The 18,977-nt window shown below is 42.2% G+C and overlaps 1 protein-coding gene across 2 annotated transcripts in view; it reads left to right on the plus strand.

Annotated features, from left to right (window-relative positions):
- The window catches only part of lamc1 (laminin, gamma 1), a 327,165-nt gene that overhangs the window by 27,680 nt on the left and 280,508 nt on the right, over positions 1 to 18,977 (plus strand). For both annotated transcript variants that reach the window (XR_013933869.1, XM_080439567.1), the window contains exons 2-7: positions 6,399 to 6,703; positions 13,135 to 13,265; positions 14,288 to 14,454; positions 16,769 to 16,972; positions 17,517 to 17,634; positions 17,760 to 17,858. Coding sequence is in view for 1 of the 2 variants with exons in the window: in XM_080439567.1 (XP_080295693.1) it covers positions 6,399 to 6,703; positions 13,135 to 13,265; positions 14,288 to 14,454; positions 16,769 to 16,972; positions 17,517 to 17,634; positions 17,760 to 17,858 (1,024 nt within the window). In the remaining variant the exon portion in view is untranslated. The remainder of the gene's footprint in view (positions 1 to 6,398; positions 6,704 to 13,134; positions 13,266 to 14,287; positions 14,455 to 16,768; positions 16,973 to 17,516; positions 17,635 to 17,759; positions 17,859 to 18,977) is intronic.

Genomic DNA, 18,977 nt, shown 5'->3' on the forward strand with positions numbered 1-18,977 from the left:
GTGTCCGTCCGTCCGTCCGTCTGTCACCAGCTAATCTCCGCCACCGTTGGCTTGATCGCAGCGAAACTGTGCACACACACTCCCTGGATGCCAATTCCAAACTTCTGCCCAACATTTTTCACATGGGCCTTTTATAGCGCCACCAGGAGGCCGATTTGTGCAAAACATATTTTTTGACAGTACTCCTACAGATTTTGTCCAAAAATCTCGCAAATCGGTACACAGTATCTCTATAGTCATTAAACAAAACTTCTCTTTCAGATTTTTCCTATTCCATCCTGATTGGCTAAAAATGGCTTCCAAAGTTTGCAGGAGTGCTCCATTTTCAACAAAATGCCTCAAATCATGAACACAGCATGCAATTTCGGTGAAATTTTCAAATCAGCCTCATGGTGGCGCTATAACAGGCCGATTCATGTTTTTACCTAAAACTGCACCGATCTGTGTAAAACTTTGTATGCACACTCCCTAGAGGTCAAGGAAAAACCTTTGCCCTGCATTTTTCCCATCTGCCTTTTATGGCGCCACCAGGAGGCCGACTTATGTAAAACACATTTCTTTATATTACTCCTTCCGATTTTATCCAAATTTCACGCAAATTGGTTCACATGATCTCCATAGTCATGTGATCAAGACGGATTTTTCATATTCCATCCTCATTGGCTAAAATTGACATCTAAAGTTTGCAGTAGTGGCTTGTTTTGAACAAAATTCCGCAAATGATGAACGCACCGTCCGATTGCGGTCAAACTTTGCACGCACATTCACACTATGTTGAGGAACAAATGCCACCCTTTTAACATTGGCCTGTTATAGCGCCACCAGCAGGTCTAATTTAGCAAAAAGAAATGTTGCACAAAATGCCTCAAACCATGAATGCAGTGTCCGATTGCCGTGCAAGGCCTAAGAACAAATGGTACCCTTTAAACATTGGCCTATTATAGCGCCACCAGGGTGCCACAATAACCTACCTGACCTGGCGGAGACCTGTGCTCCGAGGAGCACTTTTTCTAGTTAGTGTGGTTGCCCGAATGGGCAACCAGACTATTGTTATAGAGAAACTTTATTCTGTATAAACTTTATTTCGGGCTGCTACTCCTCCCACAGTTTATTTTTCCCAATTTAGTGCCATATGTCAAAATGACCGACTTCACCGGGAATCGTGCAATTGTATTTTGCTAAGAGATTGGTTCAATAGTTTAATTTATATTGATTTATTAGTACATTAAATTTCCCCATCCACTTTAATGGAAAAGTGAAAAAACTTAAATTCAAGTATTTTTTGCTCTGAAACCGTAAGAGCTAGAGTTACCAGATTTGATGGGGATGTTCATGATTTGTTCCGAAATTATTGAAAAAATAATTACACTAATCGGCCACATGGTGGCGCTATAACGGCCCCCTTTACGTTTTGGCCTATAACTCTTGAACCATAGGTCGTAAAATCAAAATGTCTTTTTCCCTAGATTCCTTGGGTTATGACGCAACTCCCCATATAGGCCACGCCCATTTGCGTCAGAATAGATTTTCCGCCATTTTGAATTTTCTTCAGAACACACTTTTAGCTCCTCCTCCCATATATTTTGTCCAAATTTCACAAGAATCGGTACACATGATCTCTGGACCCATGCGATAATCTGGAGTGAAACAGAATTTTGATAGTCCATACCGTTCGTCCGTAAATGGCTTCCAAAGTCAGCGGGAGGGGCCCGTTTTTAAAAAAATGGCAGAAATCACAAACGAGACGTCCGGTCAATCCCAAATTTGAATCACATGTTGAGGGTGGTTTACTCAACAAATACCCAAAAGCATTTCCACTTTGATCCATAGGGGGCGCCACAAATGCACAAAACGTAACCGTTTGATGCAAAAACATGATTTTTGGGAGAATCAATCCTCTCAAAATGAAATAAAAGCGATCTCAGGAGTGACGTGACAATACGATTGGCCCCTTACATTTGTGGGAGGGGCCTATTTATTTAATGGGAGGGGCCTATTTCCTAAAATCAAAACGGCACTTATCACGAAGGCAGGATCCGATCGGCACCCGATTCGAATGGCACGTCGCGCGGTCTCCGACTCGCGTCGGCGCAACCACACTTTGCAATTGCCCTGAATTGCGACGCGTCTAGTTAGTTTTGGTTCGGCTCTTGACACTTGATCTAGCTGTAGTCTACCTCCAGTGTTTCATTGCTGCAGCTGCTGCTGCTGCTATGACACCTGAATCTCTGCATGGGGATTAAATGCTTGTTAAGCAACTTTGGGCTTGATAATAATGCATTGATCATTAATTTGAATCAGTTGTGTTGAAGGAGTTCTAAAACATGTAGCTGCACGACTACAGGAACGTCCTCCTGCAACACACTCAGCCCGGTGTCTGACTGACAGCTGTCATTGTTGATAGAATCACCATTCTTGGACCTTAACGGCAGACTAATACGACCTTACAACCTTTTTGATTTCATTCGGATTGTGTTGCCAACTTCCCACATTATTATTGACTGACACGTATCATGCAGATTAATTGAGTGAATGACAACCAACCGGAAGTGATGCCCATAATCTGCGCGCTCTCGGCTCCCCATTGAGCTTCCTAGGAAACTCGTAGATAGAGAACATATTTGATATGTCAGTGTCCTCCAGAGAACAGAGTCTCTACAGACTGTGGTCTTTGTCTCTGTCTCGGCTCCCATCTGTCAAATTCTTGTGCTTCTCAATAAAGCATTTGTTCTATAAGGAGACGCTGAATTCCCCTTATGAGCGTTCTGATGGAAGGACCAGTGGACCATGTCTATACTAACCAGTACGGAATAGACTGGTTCCACTACTGAATAGACTGGTTCCACTACTGAATAGACTGGTTCCACTACTGAATAGACTGGTTCCACTACTGAATAGACTGGTTCCACTACTGAATAGACTGGTTCCACTACTGAATAGACTGGTTCCACTACTGAATAGACTGGTTCCACTACTGAATAGACTGGTTCCACTACTGAATAGACTGGTTCCACTACTGAATAGACTGGTTCCACTGCTGCAGATCCTAAAGTAAATCTGTGGTTGTTTTGGGTGAACGTCACGGCCAGATGACAAAGTCTATAAACGAGGCTCTTCTCATGGAGAACACCTGCATCCATCACTCCTCCTCTTCCTGTCTGAACGTTTGCTGTCTGCACTGGACCAACACATGCTGTGTGTACTGTTAATAAGGACGTGGGTGGGTGTGTGTGTGTGTGTGTGTGTGTGTGTGTGTGTATGTACACATACATACTTGTATCATTGTACTTGTGAGGGCCAAATGGTTGTTTTAGGATTAAAAAGGGTTTTAGTGTTGGGCATTAGACATTTAGACAAGTTAGGTTTAGGGGTTGGGGATGGAGTTATGCTTGATTTATATTTGGTTGCAAAAATAGCAGCAAGCTCAGAATGTGTCATGCTTTGATGCATTATGAGCTTGTAGGGCTTCTATTTTCAGCTTTAGGCATGGGGTGTCCAGAAACTGTAAACAAAATTGCATTAATAAAATCACCCTCCTAAAATGTTGACGTCCTCGGAAGTAGAGCAATACGTGTGTGTGTGTGTGTGTGTGTGTGTGTGTGTGTGTGTGTGTGTGTGTGTGTGTGTGTGTGTGTGTGTGTGTGTGTGTGTGTGTGTGTGATGAGAATGACAGACTCTGTCCCCTCTCGTCACACAGCTCTGTGTGTCGGAGCTTTGATCTCACAAGGCTGGCAGCTTCCGGCTTGAAAAATGACCCCAATGCCAGAGTCTCTTAACCACGGGGCTCTATACTAGGTCCGCTCCTTTTTTCCCTCTACACCAAAATCAACTTTGCCGAAAATGGCTCATCTACAAGCTATTTTATCAAAATCTAAAATGTACCTACAGTATAGTCATGTTCAACATATAGAAGGTTCATTTCCATGGATTGATTGATTGATTTTTTTTTTATTGCAATAATGCATATACATGAGCATATATCTGTACATATATGTAAAATAATATGAGTGTTAAAGATGTTTGTCTGCAAAGAAGTTAATTTCATACTACGTTTTATCAGAATTAATATGTTCTTAGAACTAGCCCTTTGAAAGAGAGTATAATCCATGACCCACAGACACGGTGTCAGTTTCAACGCAGTGGGACGATCGCCCGTCTTTATAATTCTTTACAAACAGGGTTCACGCCCTGCTGTAAAGATAAAACACACCGTTTGATATTAACCTTGACACACACACACACATTTTTATTACACATATGTTTGTATCACTAAACTTGTGAGGGCATTAACATTTTACAATGCCATTTTATCATTATTATTTGTTACGTTTATTGTGGGCCCACTGCAGCAGTGAGCACACCAATGTTCTCCTCACTATCCTACTATAAAGTCTGTCTGGAACCATGTTTTCTCCTTGGTGGGTTGACCAATTGATCTGAACTTGCACACTGGCATTGACCGTTGGTATGAGGACAGTGACGAAGGCATTTTGAATGTGTCCCAAATGTAAGCAGTTTCTTTTTTTGCTTTTTTGTGGACGGTCCTCGCAGTCACGCAACCCATAACCGGGTTCTCCAAGGAACTGCACCTTTCTAGTTTTCTTTTGTGCCATTTTTAACGTCTTAAAGCGTGAATTATACTTTTTGCGTGCCTGTGTCGCAGACCTAAAATAGCAGATCTACAAGCTCACAAGTTGAGCACGCTGTTGTCTTGTATGTGGTGCTGGCTCACAACTAGTGCATAAGTCAGACATGACCCTAACGCACCTAACCTCAACCTGAAGCTTTTCCTAATTGTGAGCTTAACTAAGCTTAAGGAAAATTCGACTCTACAAGTATAGAAATGGAAGTACACACGCGCACGCACACACGCGGAGCTGCAGAGTGTGTGTCATTGTTTCCTGTATGACACGCACACATCAACATGACTTCACCTATATTTGCGTTGGGCATGGATCCATGTCTGGGCCTCTTGTTTTAGCAGCACCTTGTTTACACAGCGAATTCCAAGCCAGTACAAACACCCCCCCCCCCCCACCCGACACCACCCATACCCCCACCCCCCCACCCTGTGGAGAGATAGTGTCACGGTGACGATTCTGTCAGGGTTCTGTACAGCGCCCAACCTGCTGAGACACGACAAATATGTTTAACATAACACGAGACCTCACAGAGACTGGAATCCTATCCTACTACCAAATTAATTCCATAACATTGTTACTATGATTACATTACTGCTACCATCACGTATTAAATATGCACAATTTCATCATATCTGTATCAGCCTTTTAAAAATGCAATATCGGTGTCGAGCCGTTATCAGAATAATCGGTTTCAGCCGATATTTTATTATAATATTTATGTTTGAATGTGAAGGTGAAAAAAAGCTTTTGTGACGATGAAGGCTGCAGATTAAATCAGTGTTTTCTGGGCAGGCTTACAAAGGGTTTTGCTATTAGGTTTGGCGCTATGCGTTCCTTACTGCTTGGCACCCCTATCCGCAAGTGAATCCAATGGTGTTGCTCCCCCAAAAATAGCCAATCCACAAGCATCACGACACGTTGTGAGCTTGTAATCTATTTTCGGCAAGCGACACCTTCTGATTTAATAAATGGAATGTATTATTAGCCTACTGTGTTGATGTGTGTAACCCAAGTTGATGTCCTCTTGACATCGCCGTGGCTGGAGCTAGTTCAAAAGTTCTGTTTATTTCCAACGCAACAGCTAGAAGGACTCCATGTCTCCGTGTCACGATGTGACGCTTTGTGAGCTTGTAGATCTGCTATCGGCAGCGCACGACACCAATTAACCCATTCAATCCGGGAACGCACTCTGTCATTTTTAGATTTCTTTGGCTATTCAAAAATAGCAGATCTACAAGCTCATCGCGCTATGAGCTTGTATATCTGCTATTTGTTTTGAAAAATCGTGAAAATATGTGCAAATCTTTAAATATATATATTTTTTAAAGCGAACATTTGTAGAACATTTTGTTCCTGGGACCCCCAGAAGCAAAGATTTGAGTTACAAATGTTTTTTCAAAAATAGCAGATCTACAAGCTCATAGTGCGGCACTCGGTGCCGCGCTATGAGCTTGTAGATCTGCTATTTATTTTGAAAAATCGTGAAAATATGTGAAAATCTTTAAATATATATATTTTAAAGCGAACATTTGTAGAACATTTTGTTCCTGGGACCCCCAGAAGCAAAGATTTGAGATTTGAGTGCTATGAGCTTGTATATCTGCTATTTTTGAATAGCCAAAGAAATCTAAAATGACAGAGCTGCGTCCCCGGATTGAACGACTTAAAGCATAAATTACCCTTTTGGATCCGATCAACATGAAACGTTCAGTCGTTTGTTGTGTGCTAAATATTTTTTCCGTTATGCTCCTGCAGGTAAGGCCTTCGACATCACCTACGTGCGCCTCAAGTTCCACACCAGCCGCCCGGAGAGCTTCGCCATCTACAAGCGGACGGGCGAGGACGCCCCCTGGGTCCCCTACCAGTACTACAGCGGCTCCTGCGAGAAGACCTACCAGAAGCAGAACCGCGGCTTCATCAGGACCGGCGAGGACGAGATGCAGGCCCTGTGCACGGACGAGTTCAGCGACATCTCCCCGCTGACCGGGGGCAACGTGGCCTTCTCCACCCTGGAGGGGAGACCCAGCGCCTACAACTTTGACAACAGCCCGGTTCTACAGGTAAATGATTCATCATAATTCATTAACCACATTTAGAACGGGAAATAATCGGTGTAATTTTTTCTTTCTTTGGGCTATTTTTGAAAAATCATGAAGATTTGTGCAAATCTCATATGAATATATATATATATATATATATATATTTTTTATAACTCAATTTTTATTGGAACAAAGGATTTTCAAAAGACAGATACACATACAAGAATACAAGACAGAACATAAAAGTGGGGGGGGGGGAACAGAAATAACAAAACAGGACAGTACAAAAAACAAACAAAAAACAAGAGAAAAACAAAAATAAAATATATATACAATTATTAGTTATTTTTCTATTCCATATTGGTTATACATTGTCCATGAATATATATATATATATATATATATATATATATATATATATATATATATATATATATGTGTGTGTATATATATATATATGTATATATATATATATTTTTTTTTAAAGCAAACATTTGTAACAAGTCTTCTAAATCCTAATAGTTTTCAGAAAAACGTATTTTCCTTGACCCAGAAGCAAAGATTTGAGTTACAAATGTTCCCTTAAAATATATATATATATATTTGCACAAAATGGTTAAGATTTTTCAAAAATAGCGCGCTATGAGCTGCCATTTTTTAATAGCCAAAGTATAAAATATGGATAAAGTGGTTGATGCGTTCCCGCTTTGAATGGGTTAATTAATTCAGTTTTCAGCTTCACCCAAGCTGATTGCTGCCCAAGTGGTCCAGACTTTAGCGCATGGGAGGAGCAGTTAGGGAGTTAAGTGTCTTGCTCAGGGACACCTCCACACATTGCCCGGGGCCGGCAATCGAACCTAGGACCATTTTCTTCCTTCCAGTTGGCCTCTCTACCCATTCAGCTATGGCCGCCTAATAAGACACATTTCATTCACATCATAGGGGTAAAGAAGTGGGTGAAATAGTTTTTCTCGTGGCTGCTCCTTCATTTGTATTTTATTAATTTTTTTCATGAGAAGGAAGAAGATAGAGAGAATCAGAATCATCTTTATTGTCACATCACAGGTTTACAGGAGTAAAAGAGGATTTTTTTTCTTTTCAAGAGCGCTCCGTTTGTAGTTTTTGTGAGAAGAGAGAATGGGGTTGAGCAGGAGAGGGAAGAAGAAAAAAGAAGTCAAGTTCAATATACAGGTGGGGTGTGTAGTAGCAGGTATGTAGATGATGTTTAGAACATTAGCATTGTATGCAGGTGTGTGCATGTCCCTTTTTAGGAACATTAGCATCAGGTGTGTAGATTAAAGAAAGTAGCTGCAGCCGGTACAGTGTTCTTAAGGTGGAGTTCTGTTCAATAGACCAGTTGGTGCAGCAAGGGAAGGGGCTAAACACATGTTCACACAGGTATAATTCACTTTGGGTATATACAAAAAGCAGGAGAGAAAATGGGCATCAATTGTAGTTAAGTACAGTACTTGAGTAAATGTACTTACTGTACATCATCTGGTTTCTAGTCTGTAGACAGTGTTGAACTCTGTCGTACAATTCAGGTCAACATGGTGTCTTCTCCATCACGGGCGCACACACACACACACACACACACACACACACACACACACACACACACACACACACACACACACACAGGCATTGGAAAGTGTTTTTGCAGGGCTAATGCTATTGGATTATATCTTGTTTCCACGCTGTACACTGACATTTTATTTGTGTATGGTAATCTGTGTGTGTGTTTGGAAGCTGGGGGAAGGTTATTGGAAAGGAAGGAATTGGGAGGGAAGAAGAGGGGAGTAAAGGAAAGGAGGAGGACAGGAGAGGAAAGAACGGGGACGAAAGGAGAGAGTACAGAGGTGGAGAGGAGATCAAACTGCAGCTGGTCAGTGTGAGGCTACCAAGTATTGCAACATGTTGGTAACGCCCCCAGATTTCACTACACCACACACACGCACACGTACACACACACAGTGCTGGAACAACAGCTGGACTACTGGCACTGTTCTTGCACTGTTCCAACTGCTCCTGTCATCCTCCCTCTCCCTCCCTCTCTCTGTGAACCCCCCCCCCCCCCCGCCTTCTCTCTGATATTATCCTGGTGTTGGCAGGAGTTTCCAGAACTCATGAAAACAGAATGATGTTCATTGCTTTCCCCAGTGGGCTGGTCAGTGTAATAAACCAGTCACACAGGTTTAACTGTTAATGAGTCCAGTTTTAGATGTGCTTTAGATTTAGACATCCTGACCTTTAATGAACACCTTTAAGACCACAGCTTCATTTATTGATGTCGTGACATTTATAAAAATATATATTTTAATGAATAAAACATTTGGTCCAATCTGTTTGGTAGAGTATGTTAATTAATACAATATAATGCAAGCATGTGCAGTGGCTGGAGGTGGTCTCCCTACTCTCGGGTAGGACACCTACTGGTTGTCACTTGGTACTGCCTGAAGCTCATAAGCCCACTATCGTTGCTGGACAAAACGGGCATTCCCTCTTGTTTTGCGGTAGATATTTGGTCTGACAAGTCAGTCCGGAGAGGGCGTAAAACCTACGTATAGTGAACCTTTAAAAATTCATATTTAGGGCCGGATTCTGGGCACCTACATGTCGCGGGTTCGAATCCCGATCCCGACGACCTTTGCTGCGTGTATCTCTCTCCATTTCCTGTCAGTTTACTGTATCTATCAATAAACAAAAGGCTGAAAAAGCCAAAGATCATAAAAAGTCATAATTAGACACTTTTCATTGTGCGAGAATCACGTGTTGTGTCTTTAACCACTTAAACCCCAGCATTCGTATTCTGGGCAGAACGTTCAACTAGCCGATCTACAAGCTTACAACGCGAATGTATAGAGCCCTGGGGGACTCCGCTCATCAACGTATGGGGTTTCCCAGTCAGCCAGTCAGTGGGCCATGTTGTGTAGTGACATCAGTGAATCTCTCCTCTCTCCCAAACGAACACTTTTAGCCCCCTCGGCCCCCATGCTGCCTTATTTGACTAGTTGGAACACTGCTATTTATACCTCTCTGACCCCAAACCAGCGTCACACGGCCTGGGATGGCTGGGTTTGATGCTCTCTGACATTCTGTCTGTCTGTCTGTCTGTGTCTGGCTTGGATAAGGAGCTGGCCAGACTCCTGGGTGATGAAGGGTCTAATAGGCTCTATGCACAGCAGCCATATTGGACAGAAATTGGGCCTCTTCCTTCACAGGTGTTACCAATGATTCTAATGAAGGCTCTGTTCCATTCTGGTCAAACAGAGTCAGGGTGTTGATATTGTGCATCTTGGCTCACTGGAAACACTCTGCTACACCAGTGGGTCTCAAAGTGTGGTCCAGGGACCCTCATGGTTCCTTGAGGGGGTTCCAAATGGAACCCTTACGGGTGTGTAACTCTGAGAGTATACAAATGGAACCAAATGGAAAGGGTCCATTTGGTTCCATTGGTACACTCAGAGTTATGGGAGTCCTTGAAATTAAAAGGTTTGAGAACCACTGTGCTACACTAAATGGAACAGAGCCTTCATTAAAATCATTGGTAACACCTGTGAAGGAAGTAAGGCAGAGGCCGAATTTCTTTCCGATATGGCTGCTGTGCATAGAGCCTATCTTTGAGATGTTTTTAAGCAGTGGTTCCCAAGCTTCTTTTGGGTTCGAAACCCATAAGAGAAATTTGACTCACCCGGGAACCCCACACTGGGCAAGAAAGTTGAGTGTCTTAGTGCTTGAATTTGGCCGGAAGTACCGCCAAAGGAAATGACGTTGACGCTTTACAAATCTGTTTGCATTCTCCGTGAATGAAACGAGAAAAAGGTACCTCAGAAAAAGATTGTTTCCGGGGGATATGCGTGCGACGGAAGTTCCGCCCCCTATAGACACACTCTGCATTATGTCGTGACCAGGCTTTTCGCTTCGCAGATGAGTACTACTGGAAACAAACGAGGCTACTGGGACCCAAACTAGTGAAAGTAGCCAATCTACAAGTTCACTGCACTTTGCATCATGACACGTTGTGTGCTTGCAGATCTGCCATTGCCGCTATTGTTTGGAAAATGTTTGAAAATGTAATTTTCATGACTATTATACAAAATAATTGTGATTATCTGAGATATTTGTGATTAGGCGATTATGTAATAATTGTGCCAGGCCTATAACTGTGATATAACAGTTACAGTAACGGCTATGTGTTACTCTTGACAGGCTGTTGCTATACATATGTCAGGGCAGATTATCAGGCATACCCTGGACCCTGCCTGGCTGGCAGTTACATTTTTTGTATTTGTATTTTTATATTCATCTACTAGCCACTTTGTCTGCTATAAGCCAAAACGTTAAGTAACCGCTGCAATGTGGGCCTTGAAGCAGTGGTTCTCAAACTGTGGGTCAGAGACCCCAGATGGTCAGCTTAATGTGCAACATTGTTTTCTTACTCAACAGTAAACATACAGTATAAGTGTGTACAGGGTATCTGCACATTTCTAAAGTGACAATTTAACCTTTTTAATACCTAAAATATAGAAAACAATAGCCTATTTGTCAAATATTACCTAAGAAAGAGGCAATAATTGTGAAAATAGCCGATCTACAAGCTCACAACACCTCGCAACAACATTCTCAGTGGAACGGAGTCAAACTAAATGTAATGCCTCAACTCCTACAATAGCCTCCATGCACAGCAGCCATATTGGAAAGAAATTGGGCCTCTTCCTTACTTCCTTCACAGGTGTTACCTATGATACTAATGAAGGCTCTGTTCCATTCTGGTCAAACAGTCAGGGTGAAACACTCTACGCTACACCAGTGGGTCTCAAATTGTGGTCCAGGGAAATGGCCCTTTATGGGTGTGAAACTGAGAGTGTACAAATGGAACCAAATGGACCCTTACGGGTCCATTTGGTTCCATTTGTACACTCTCAGTTTCATTTGTTCCATTTGTACACTCTCAGAGTTATGGGGGTCCTTGAAATAAAAGGTTTGAGAACCACTCTGCTACACTAAATGGAACAGAGCCTTCATTAGTATAATTGGTTAGACCTGTGAAGTAAGGAAGAGGCCCAATTTCTTTACAATATGGCTGCTGTGCATAGAGCCTATTCTGAGTGCTTGTCAGGGTGGGGGGTCCCCAGTTCAAATATATTTTGAGGGGGTCGCTGCCTTGAAGGACAGCTGAGTGACAACAGGCAGACTCTGGTAGGACTAGACGTGTCAACAATAAGACAGACCGGTGTACATAATCACCCAATCATTCGAGATAATCACAATTATTCTTTGCATAATTTTCATAATCGAATCCATGTTGAAAAGTGTTCATCCATTTTCAAACATAAAAAATAAGCTGATCTACAAGCTTAGATAGAGAGAGAGAGAGAGAAACCGTTGCAGTTGAAGGTATAACTTTATTAAATGTCAGTCATTTCTTTTATATATTTAAGTTGTGTGACTTTTGTTTACGAACCCTAAAATCCAAACGGAAAAGTAAAAAAGTTGTGTGTCCCAATGTTAAACGCTAAAAACGCTATTATTTGCGTGACAATCAATCGTAAAATGACGGGATCTTGACAACCCTAGTATTTTCATAAATACCAAGAACATCAGATGTACAAGTATAGCTGAATTTGAGAAATGGGTATTTCCTGAACATTTTCCTGAAATGGTTATGGGTTTAGGATTAGACCCCACTAATATCTACATGCTAATACCTGATAATGAATGATCACTACATGATAATATCTTCTTTTTTCTTTTCTTTTTTTGAGAAAGGCTTCTTTGCAACTTTGCGACCTATTTTACACCAGAGAATTTTCGCACATAATACGCACACACGCACTTTTAGATCCAGTTCTATTTTAAAGCCTGTGTATGCGGGACTCGCGTATCCGCACGCCTGGTGTAGCCGGTATCAATGATATCAATTGGATCTAAACAAACCGCGCTGTACGCGCCACGCATACAGCGCGCTTGGAAAAGTCTGGTGTAGCTCGGCCGTAATGAGTATATTGAGCTGATTGTCTCATCAATGTGTGTTGACTGTTGAGACCAGTTTGGAAGTATTCTACATGTTTTTCTTTTAACCCATTAAGACCTGGAACGCATCTGTGTCACTTTAGATTTCTTTGGCTATTCAAAAAATAGCAGATATACAAGCTCATAGCGTGGCACCGAGTGCCGCACTATGAGCTTGTATATCTGCTATTTTTGAAAAATCTTGAAAAAAAAGAATTGGGATTTTTTTCCAAAAACTGTTAGGATTTAGAAAACATTTTTAAGAATCGGCCTCAGGCCTTAATGGGTTAAAGTGACTATAGGTTGTCTCCCCCCCCCCGTAGTACCTCTGAGGACCCCCTGTTGATGGGTTAAAATGGCATTCATAAAATCAATGTCCTAAAATGTTGATTTCCTCACAGGTATAGTAATAGAACCGTGTGTGTGTGTGTGTGTTTCAGGAATGGGTGACAGCCACTGACATCAGGGTGACTCTGAACAGACTGAACACGTTTGGAGACGAGGTGTTCAACGACCCCAAAGTCCTCCAGTCCTACTACTACGCTATCTCTGACTTCGCTGTGGGAGGGAGGTGAGACACCTGTCTGTCTGTCTGTCTGTCTGTCCTGCTACTATGCTATCTCTGACTTTGCTGTGGGAGGGAGGTGAGACACACGCCTACACAAACCACTGGAACCACTGCATTCTGACCGTCTTTCTCTCTCTCTCTCTCTTTCTATTTCTCTCTCTCTCTCTCAAGGGTGCATCATTGTATTATTATTTTTTTGCATGATGTACCATTAAGTATAGAATAGGGCTTAGGTGTTTAATCAGACTAATCGATTAGTCAATTATGAAAAATCTATTTGACTTTTTTTACACTTAAAAATACAAATATTCGTTGATAAATAATCCCCGAAAACACGCCTGTCGATTATTTGATTTATAGGAAAAGTAATCGATAGAATAAGATATTTAATGGAATAAGAATAATCGCTAAAAAGATAATTGATAGTTGCTCCCCTACTGTCTCTCTCTGTCTCTCTCTCCGTTTCTCTCTCTCTCTCTCTAACATGGAGCAGATTTCCATTACAGCCCTACATTCCTAACATTCCTGTCAGAGTTACACCACCCCTCCACACGCCTCCCAGCTGTTAGACTGCCCCCATGGAGAGTTCAGGGTTCACTCCTGGAGGACCAGTACAACCGTAGTCTGTTACTGTTGTACTGGAAGCTGACCAGTAACACCCACAATCTCATACTGTTTGGATATCGTCACTGTCTGGTGAAATGTCCAAAATGGACATAAAAAAAGAACTATTGATTCAATATATATAAAACCCCCACACACACTTCACCACTGTCAGTATCTCAACATTTTTCAAAAAGTAAGACTAATGAGAAGTGTCGAATTGAGGGCTTGTAGAGTATTTTCACTACTTTTGGGGCGACACTGTCATACGACGAAAAAACACAAAAAGTTGAAGTATGAAGATTTGAGGTTTCTCCCCGAAAGAGACGATATGTTATGCAACCCTACTGTACCTTAATACTCCTAGCCTGATGACTCTCTCTCTCTGTTGTCTGTGTGTGTGTGTGTGTGTGTGCGCGCAGGTGTAAGTGTAACGGCCATGCCAGTGAGTGTTTGAAGAACGACGCCGGTGTAAAGAAGTGCAACTGTAAACACAACACGGAGGGAGATGACTGCAGCCGCTGTCAACCGTTTTACAACGACCGACCATGGAGGAGAGCCACCGCAGAGAACCCCAACGAATGTTTACGTACGTATGCACACACACACACACACAACACACTAGTGGTTCTCAAAGTGGGGTTCCAGGGACTCAGGGTTCCTTGAGGGGGTTCTAAATTGACCCTTACAGGTCTGTAACTCTTGAGAGTATACAAATGGAACCAAATGGACCCTTCAGGGTCCATTTGGTTCCATTTGTACACTCTCAGAGTTATGGGGGTCCTTGAAATTAAAACGTTTGAGAACCACTGTGCTACACTAAATGGAACAGAGCCTTCATTAGAATTGGTATTTGTTTGGTAACACCTGTGAAGGAAGTAAGGCAGAGGCCGAGTTAAGGGGGGGTTTGTGAAATGTATACGTTGGAGAACCACTGAACTAAACAAATACACAATACACTACACCAGTGTCTATCAACCTTTTTTGTGCCAAGGCACACCTGGCATAGCCAAAAAATCCCAGGGCACACCTAGATATACGGTATATATAATTATATATATATATACGGTATATCTATATAGACACACTAGGGGTGTGCCGATTTTCACATTTCACGAAACGATACGATACGATATTGGGCACACAACTTCGATACGATTTCGATACGATACGCACTTTTTTATCATGAAAATAAATGGGGGAGAAAAAAAGCAAATGCAAACAAATATTTCTGTTTTTGCATTATTCAGACATGCAAACTTGTAGCTTTTCAGCTTCCGCTAGCCGTTTTGAATCCAAATAGGGCAATAGTGTGACACCTGACCCGAAAAAAAACAGCATGTTGTCACCCTTTTCACCTCGGGGCTGTTTGCATGCCTGATTATTATTAATGTTTAAAAAAAAAAAAAAAAAAAAAAAAACTTTTTTTTTTTTTTTTCAAAATGATTTTTTTTCAAACCTCCTTCAAACGGCGCGGCACACCTCAGCAGTAGCCCCGGCCCAAATTTGGGACGTTTGCCAGGGTTGATATACACTGCACTACACGACCGTTTCATAACAACCCTAACGACTGTTTAAGTACGTACAACTACACAACCCTAACGAATGTTTAGGTATGTATTAGTGATTGGAACTATCGTTCATTTCAGTGACTCTCTCGAGTAATTTCGTTCGTGTTTGCAAAAAAAAAGGATCAGTTCCAAATGATTAGTTTGCCGTTCAGTGCTTCCGGTTCAGTCAAACCTGGAAAGGTCTAGCTTTGGTATTCATTTAATACATTATCCTGCATTGTGGCTATGAGTGAGAGGCCTTTTCTTCACTTTTACGCAACAACTACACAACACAACAGCACAATGCAACCACACAATCCCCATATCTCTCTTTATCTGGAGAGACAGAGAGAGAAGGGGGGAGGAGAAAGAGACGGAGAGAGAGGGAGACAGATTGATAGAGAGAGAAGCCGTGGCAGTTGAAGACAGATATCAGTGGAAAGAATGTGATTTTGAAATATCTGTCAGTGTGAGATATAGTTTATACTGTTGCACAATCTAAACTGATACACTATAAACCGATGTAAGATCAGTTTACTGTTGCACGATGCAAATGTAGCCGGATCAGTCAAATAAACATCATGAGATAGTTGTAACCTGTATATCGTGGCTGAGAACGCTGGCTTTTTCAAACAGACATTTTAAAAATGTGGTTCCTGGCAGGTCAGACATCCACAGCCGAGCACAGATGCATGACTAACTGGATTGAGAGGCCAACTCCCACAGTCCTCTCACTGCTAATCCTCCTCCTAAGACCAACGTCTGGAAACATTGCACCAGGACCGCACATAGACACGCTCTTATCAGCGACAGCTATTATTCTAGCCATTAGTGTCCCCATTAATCGAGAATATTTTCCAATGTCGGAAGGAGCATGTATTTGATCTCTTGAGTCCCATTTTATACGGAATTGCACAACAGTGTCGCGTGAAAATAGCCGTTCTACAAGCTCACGTGATGTGACAGATTTTGAGCTTACAGATGCTGTTTTAACTTCAATTTAATTGTCTTCATAATTTCTTATTTTACAGTTTTTTTAAGTCATTTTGTTTAAATTGATGACTTTTTCCATAAGCGATTAGTTGGATTAACTTGTTGCACCTCTGTTCTGGGGTGCATGGTATGTGAAAGTTATTGTGTTAGCGTTGTCAGTTCCACACACTAAACAACATTCCTGCTGTGAACCACCGGGGAATTTCTGATCGTGAAATATACTCAAACAATAATATTTCAACAAGTCGATATTCATAACAAACTAATGTGTCAATATTGTGTTTGTTTTTGTGCGTGTGTGTGTGTCTGCATTTGTCTGTGTGTGTGTGTGTGTGTGTGTGTGTGTGTGTGTGCGTACAGCCTGTGAGTGCAGCGGGAAGAGTTTGGACTGTTACTTCGACACGGAGCTGTACCGGGCCACAGGTCACGGAGGTCACTGCCGGAACTGTGCCGACAACACCGACGGACCCAACTGTGCGCGCTGCCTCGACAACTACTACCGAGAGCAGAGCCGAGCGGAGCAGACAGGGGGACGATGCCTGCCATGTGGATGCAACCCTGTCGGTAAGGACCCCCACTCAATGATATACGTTACACCATGGACCCCCAGTTTGATCTATGGGCCCCCTAGTTTAGTATGCATTCGGCCACGGACCCCCATAACTCTGAAAGTGTACATTTGTACACTCTCAGAGTTGCTAATCATTTAGCTTGAGACCCCCTGGAACCCCCTTAACCCTTTAAGCCCAGTAAAGCATCTGTGTCATTATAGATTTCTTTGGGCTATTCAAAAATAGCAGATCTACAAGCTCATAGCGCGGCACCGAGTGCCGTGCTACGAGCTTGTAGATCTGCTATTTTTGAAAAATCGTGAAAATTTGACATTTTTAGAATCGACCTCAGGTCTTAATGGGTTAAGGACCCCTGGGGGTTCCCAGACCCCACTTTGAGAACCACTGTATTTAACCATGGCCCCTCAGTTTGGTGTTTTATTTAATTTCATCTTTGACTAGGAACCCTAATCTACGCTGTAAAATCAACAGTGTTAAACAGGATCAGTAAAGGACTCTCTATCTATATCTGTGGTTGTAACCTCTCCTCTCCTCAGGGTCTCAGAGTACGCAGTGTGACAGCACTGGGAGGTGTAGCTGTAAACCAGGTGTGACGGGAGATAAATGTGACCGCTGTCAGCCAGGATATCACACTCTGACTGAGGCTGGCTGCAGGTAATTGTTTCAAATCAATCTAACTCGGAGAGTGTTCAGATGCATCATTTGTACAATGTACTGTATGGTTTGCACCCAATCTCACTCTTTGATCTCTCTCTCTCTCTGTCTCTCTCTCTCTACAGAGCGTGTTCATGTAATCCATCAGGAAGTACTCAGGAATGTGACGTTCAGACTGGAAGATGTCAATGTAAAGACAACGTAGAAGGTTTCAGCTGTGACAGGTATGCACATGCGCGCACACACACTCACACTCACTCACTCACTCACTCACTCGCGCGCACACACACACACTGGTACCTACTCCTGGCTGTGTGCAGAACACTGATCTCAGAGCTGTCAGCTGATACCCAGTGGTGTGTAGAATGCGTATTGCAAATGAATGGTAACCTGTAGCTTTGTATCTTCATGTCGCTGGCTTCCATTGAAAATGAATGGTAGCCTGTAGCTTTATAGTTGTCAGTATGAACGCAGCAGCATTCCACTCGACACAAACTGATGCACCAGCAGCAACGCTCAGAAAGAACCCTGGACTTCTCCATGACACAGATTAGTGGAATGCACACACATCCAAGCTGTTCCAACAGCTGCATGATAAGAAAGAATAAGTCAGAAGACAGGATATACTGTATCTGCACTCTCCAGGAGTTTTTTTTCCCCCAGGAGTTTTCTCTCTTCTCCCAAATGGATTTAATGATAAAATGTTTCAACCTCAAAGGTCTAAAAAAGCTCCATTGTTAACTTGTTATGTCCTCCATAAAGAGCTGTCTGAATAGCAGCTGAACCTAATTATAACCTATCTATTAGTTGAGTTCCTTTTACAGTACCCATGTTGTACTTTGGTATTTTACTTGTCTGTACATGGCAGACACATGGCACTCAGTTTACACACGCATTTACACTCCAAGGATCACAATGGAAATAAGCTAACAAACTTTTTTTGGTGTGTTTTATCCTTTTGAAAGATATGTACAAATATATGGTCATATATGCATTTGTATCATTAAAAAACATCAATTGATCAGGCACATCAACCAGAGCATGTGACTGGGTAGATATTTATAGACCCAAGTAGGGGGCACGTTCTACGTCATCACATAGAGCCACACTGGAAGGCAAACTGCAGCCGGAAATGTGATGGAATGCATTGATGTCGACGAGAGCCGGCTGGACAAACAAATAAACAATATATTTGAACGATGGCAGCCTAATAATCGTTCAGGAAAATATCATGGTGTTTTCTGGTCTCTTCTGTTTTGATATGCACACTAGATCAGGGGTCTTCAACGTTTTCAGGCCAGGGACCCCCTAGCTGAGAGAGACACCTTTGCCAAAAATAGCAG

Source organism: Gymnoscopelus braueri (genome assembly GCF_963280865.1).
Source record: "Gymnoscopelus braueri genome assembly, chromosome: 10".
Lineage (NCBI taxonomy): Eukaryota > Metazoa > Chordata > Actinopteri > Myctophiformes > Myctophidae > Gymnoscopelus > Gymnoscopelus braueri.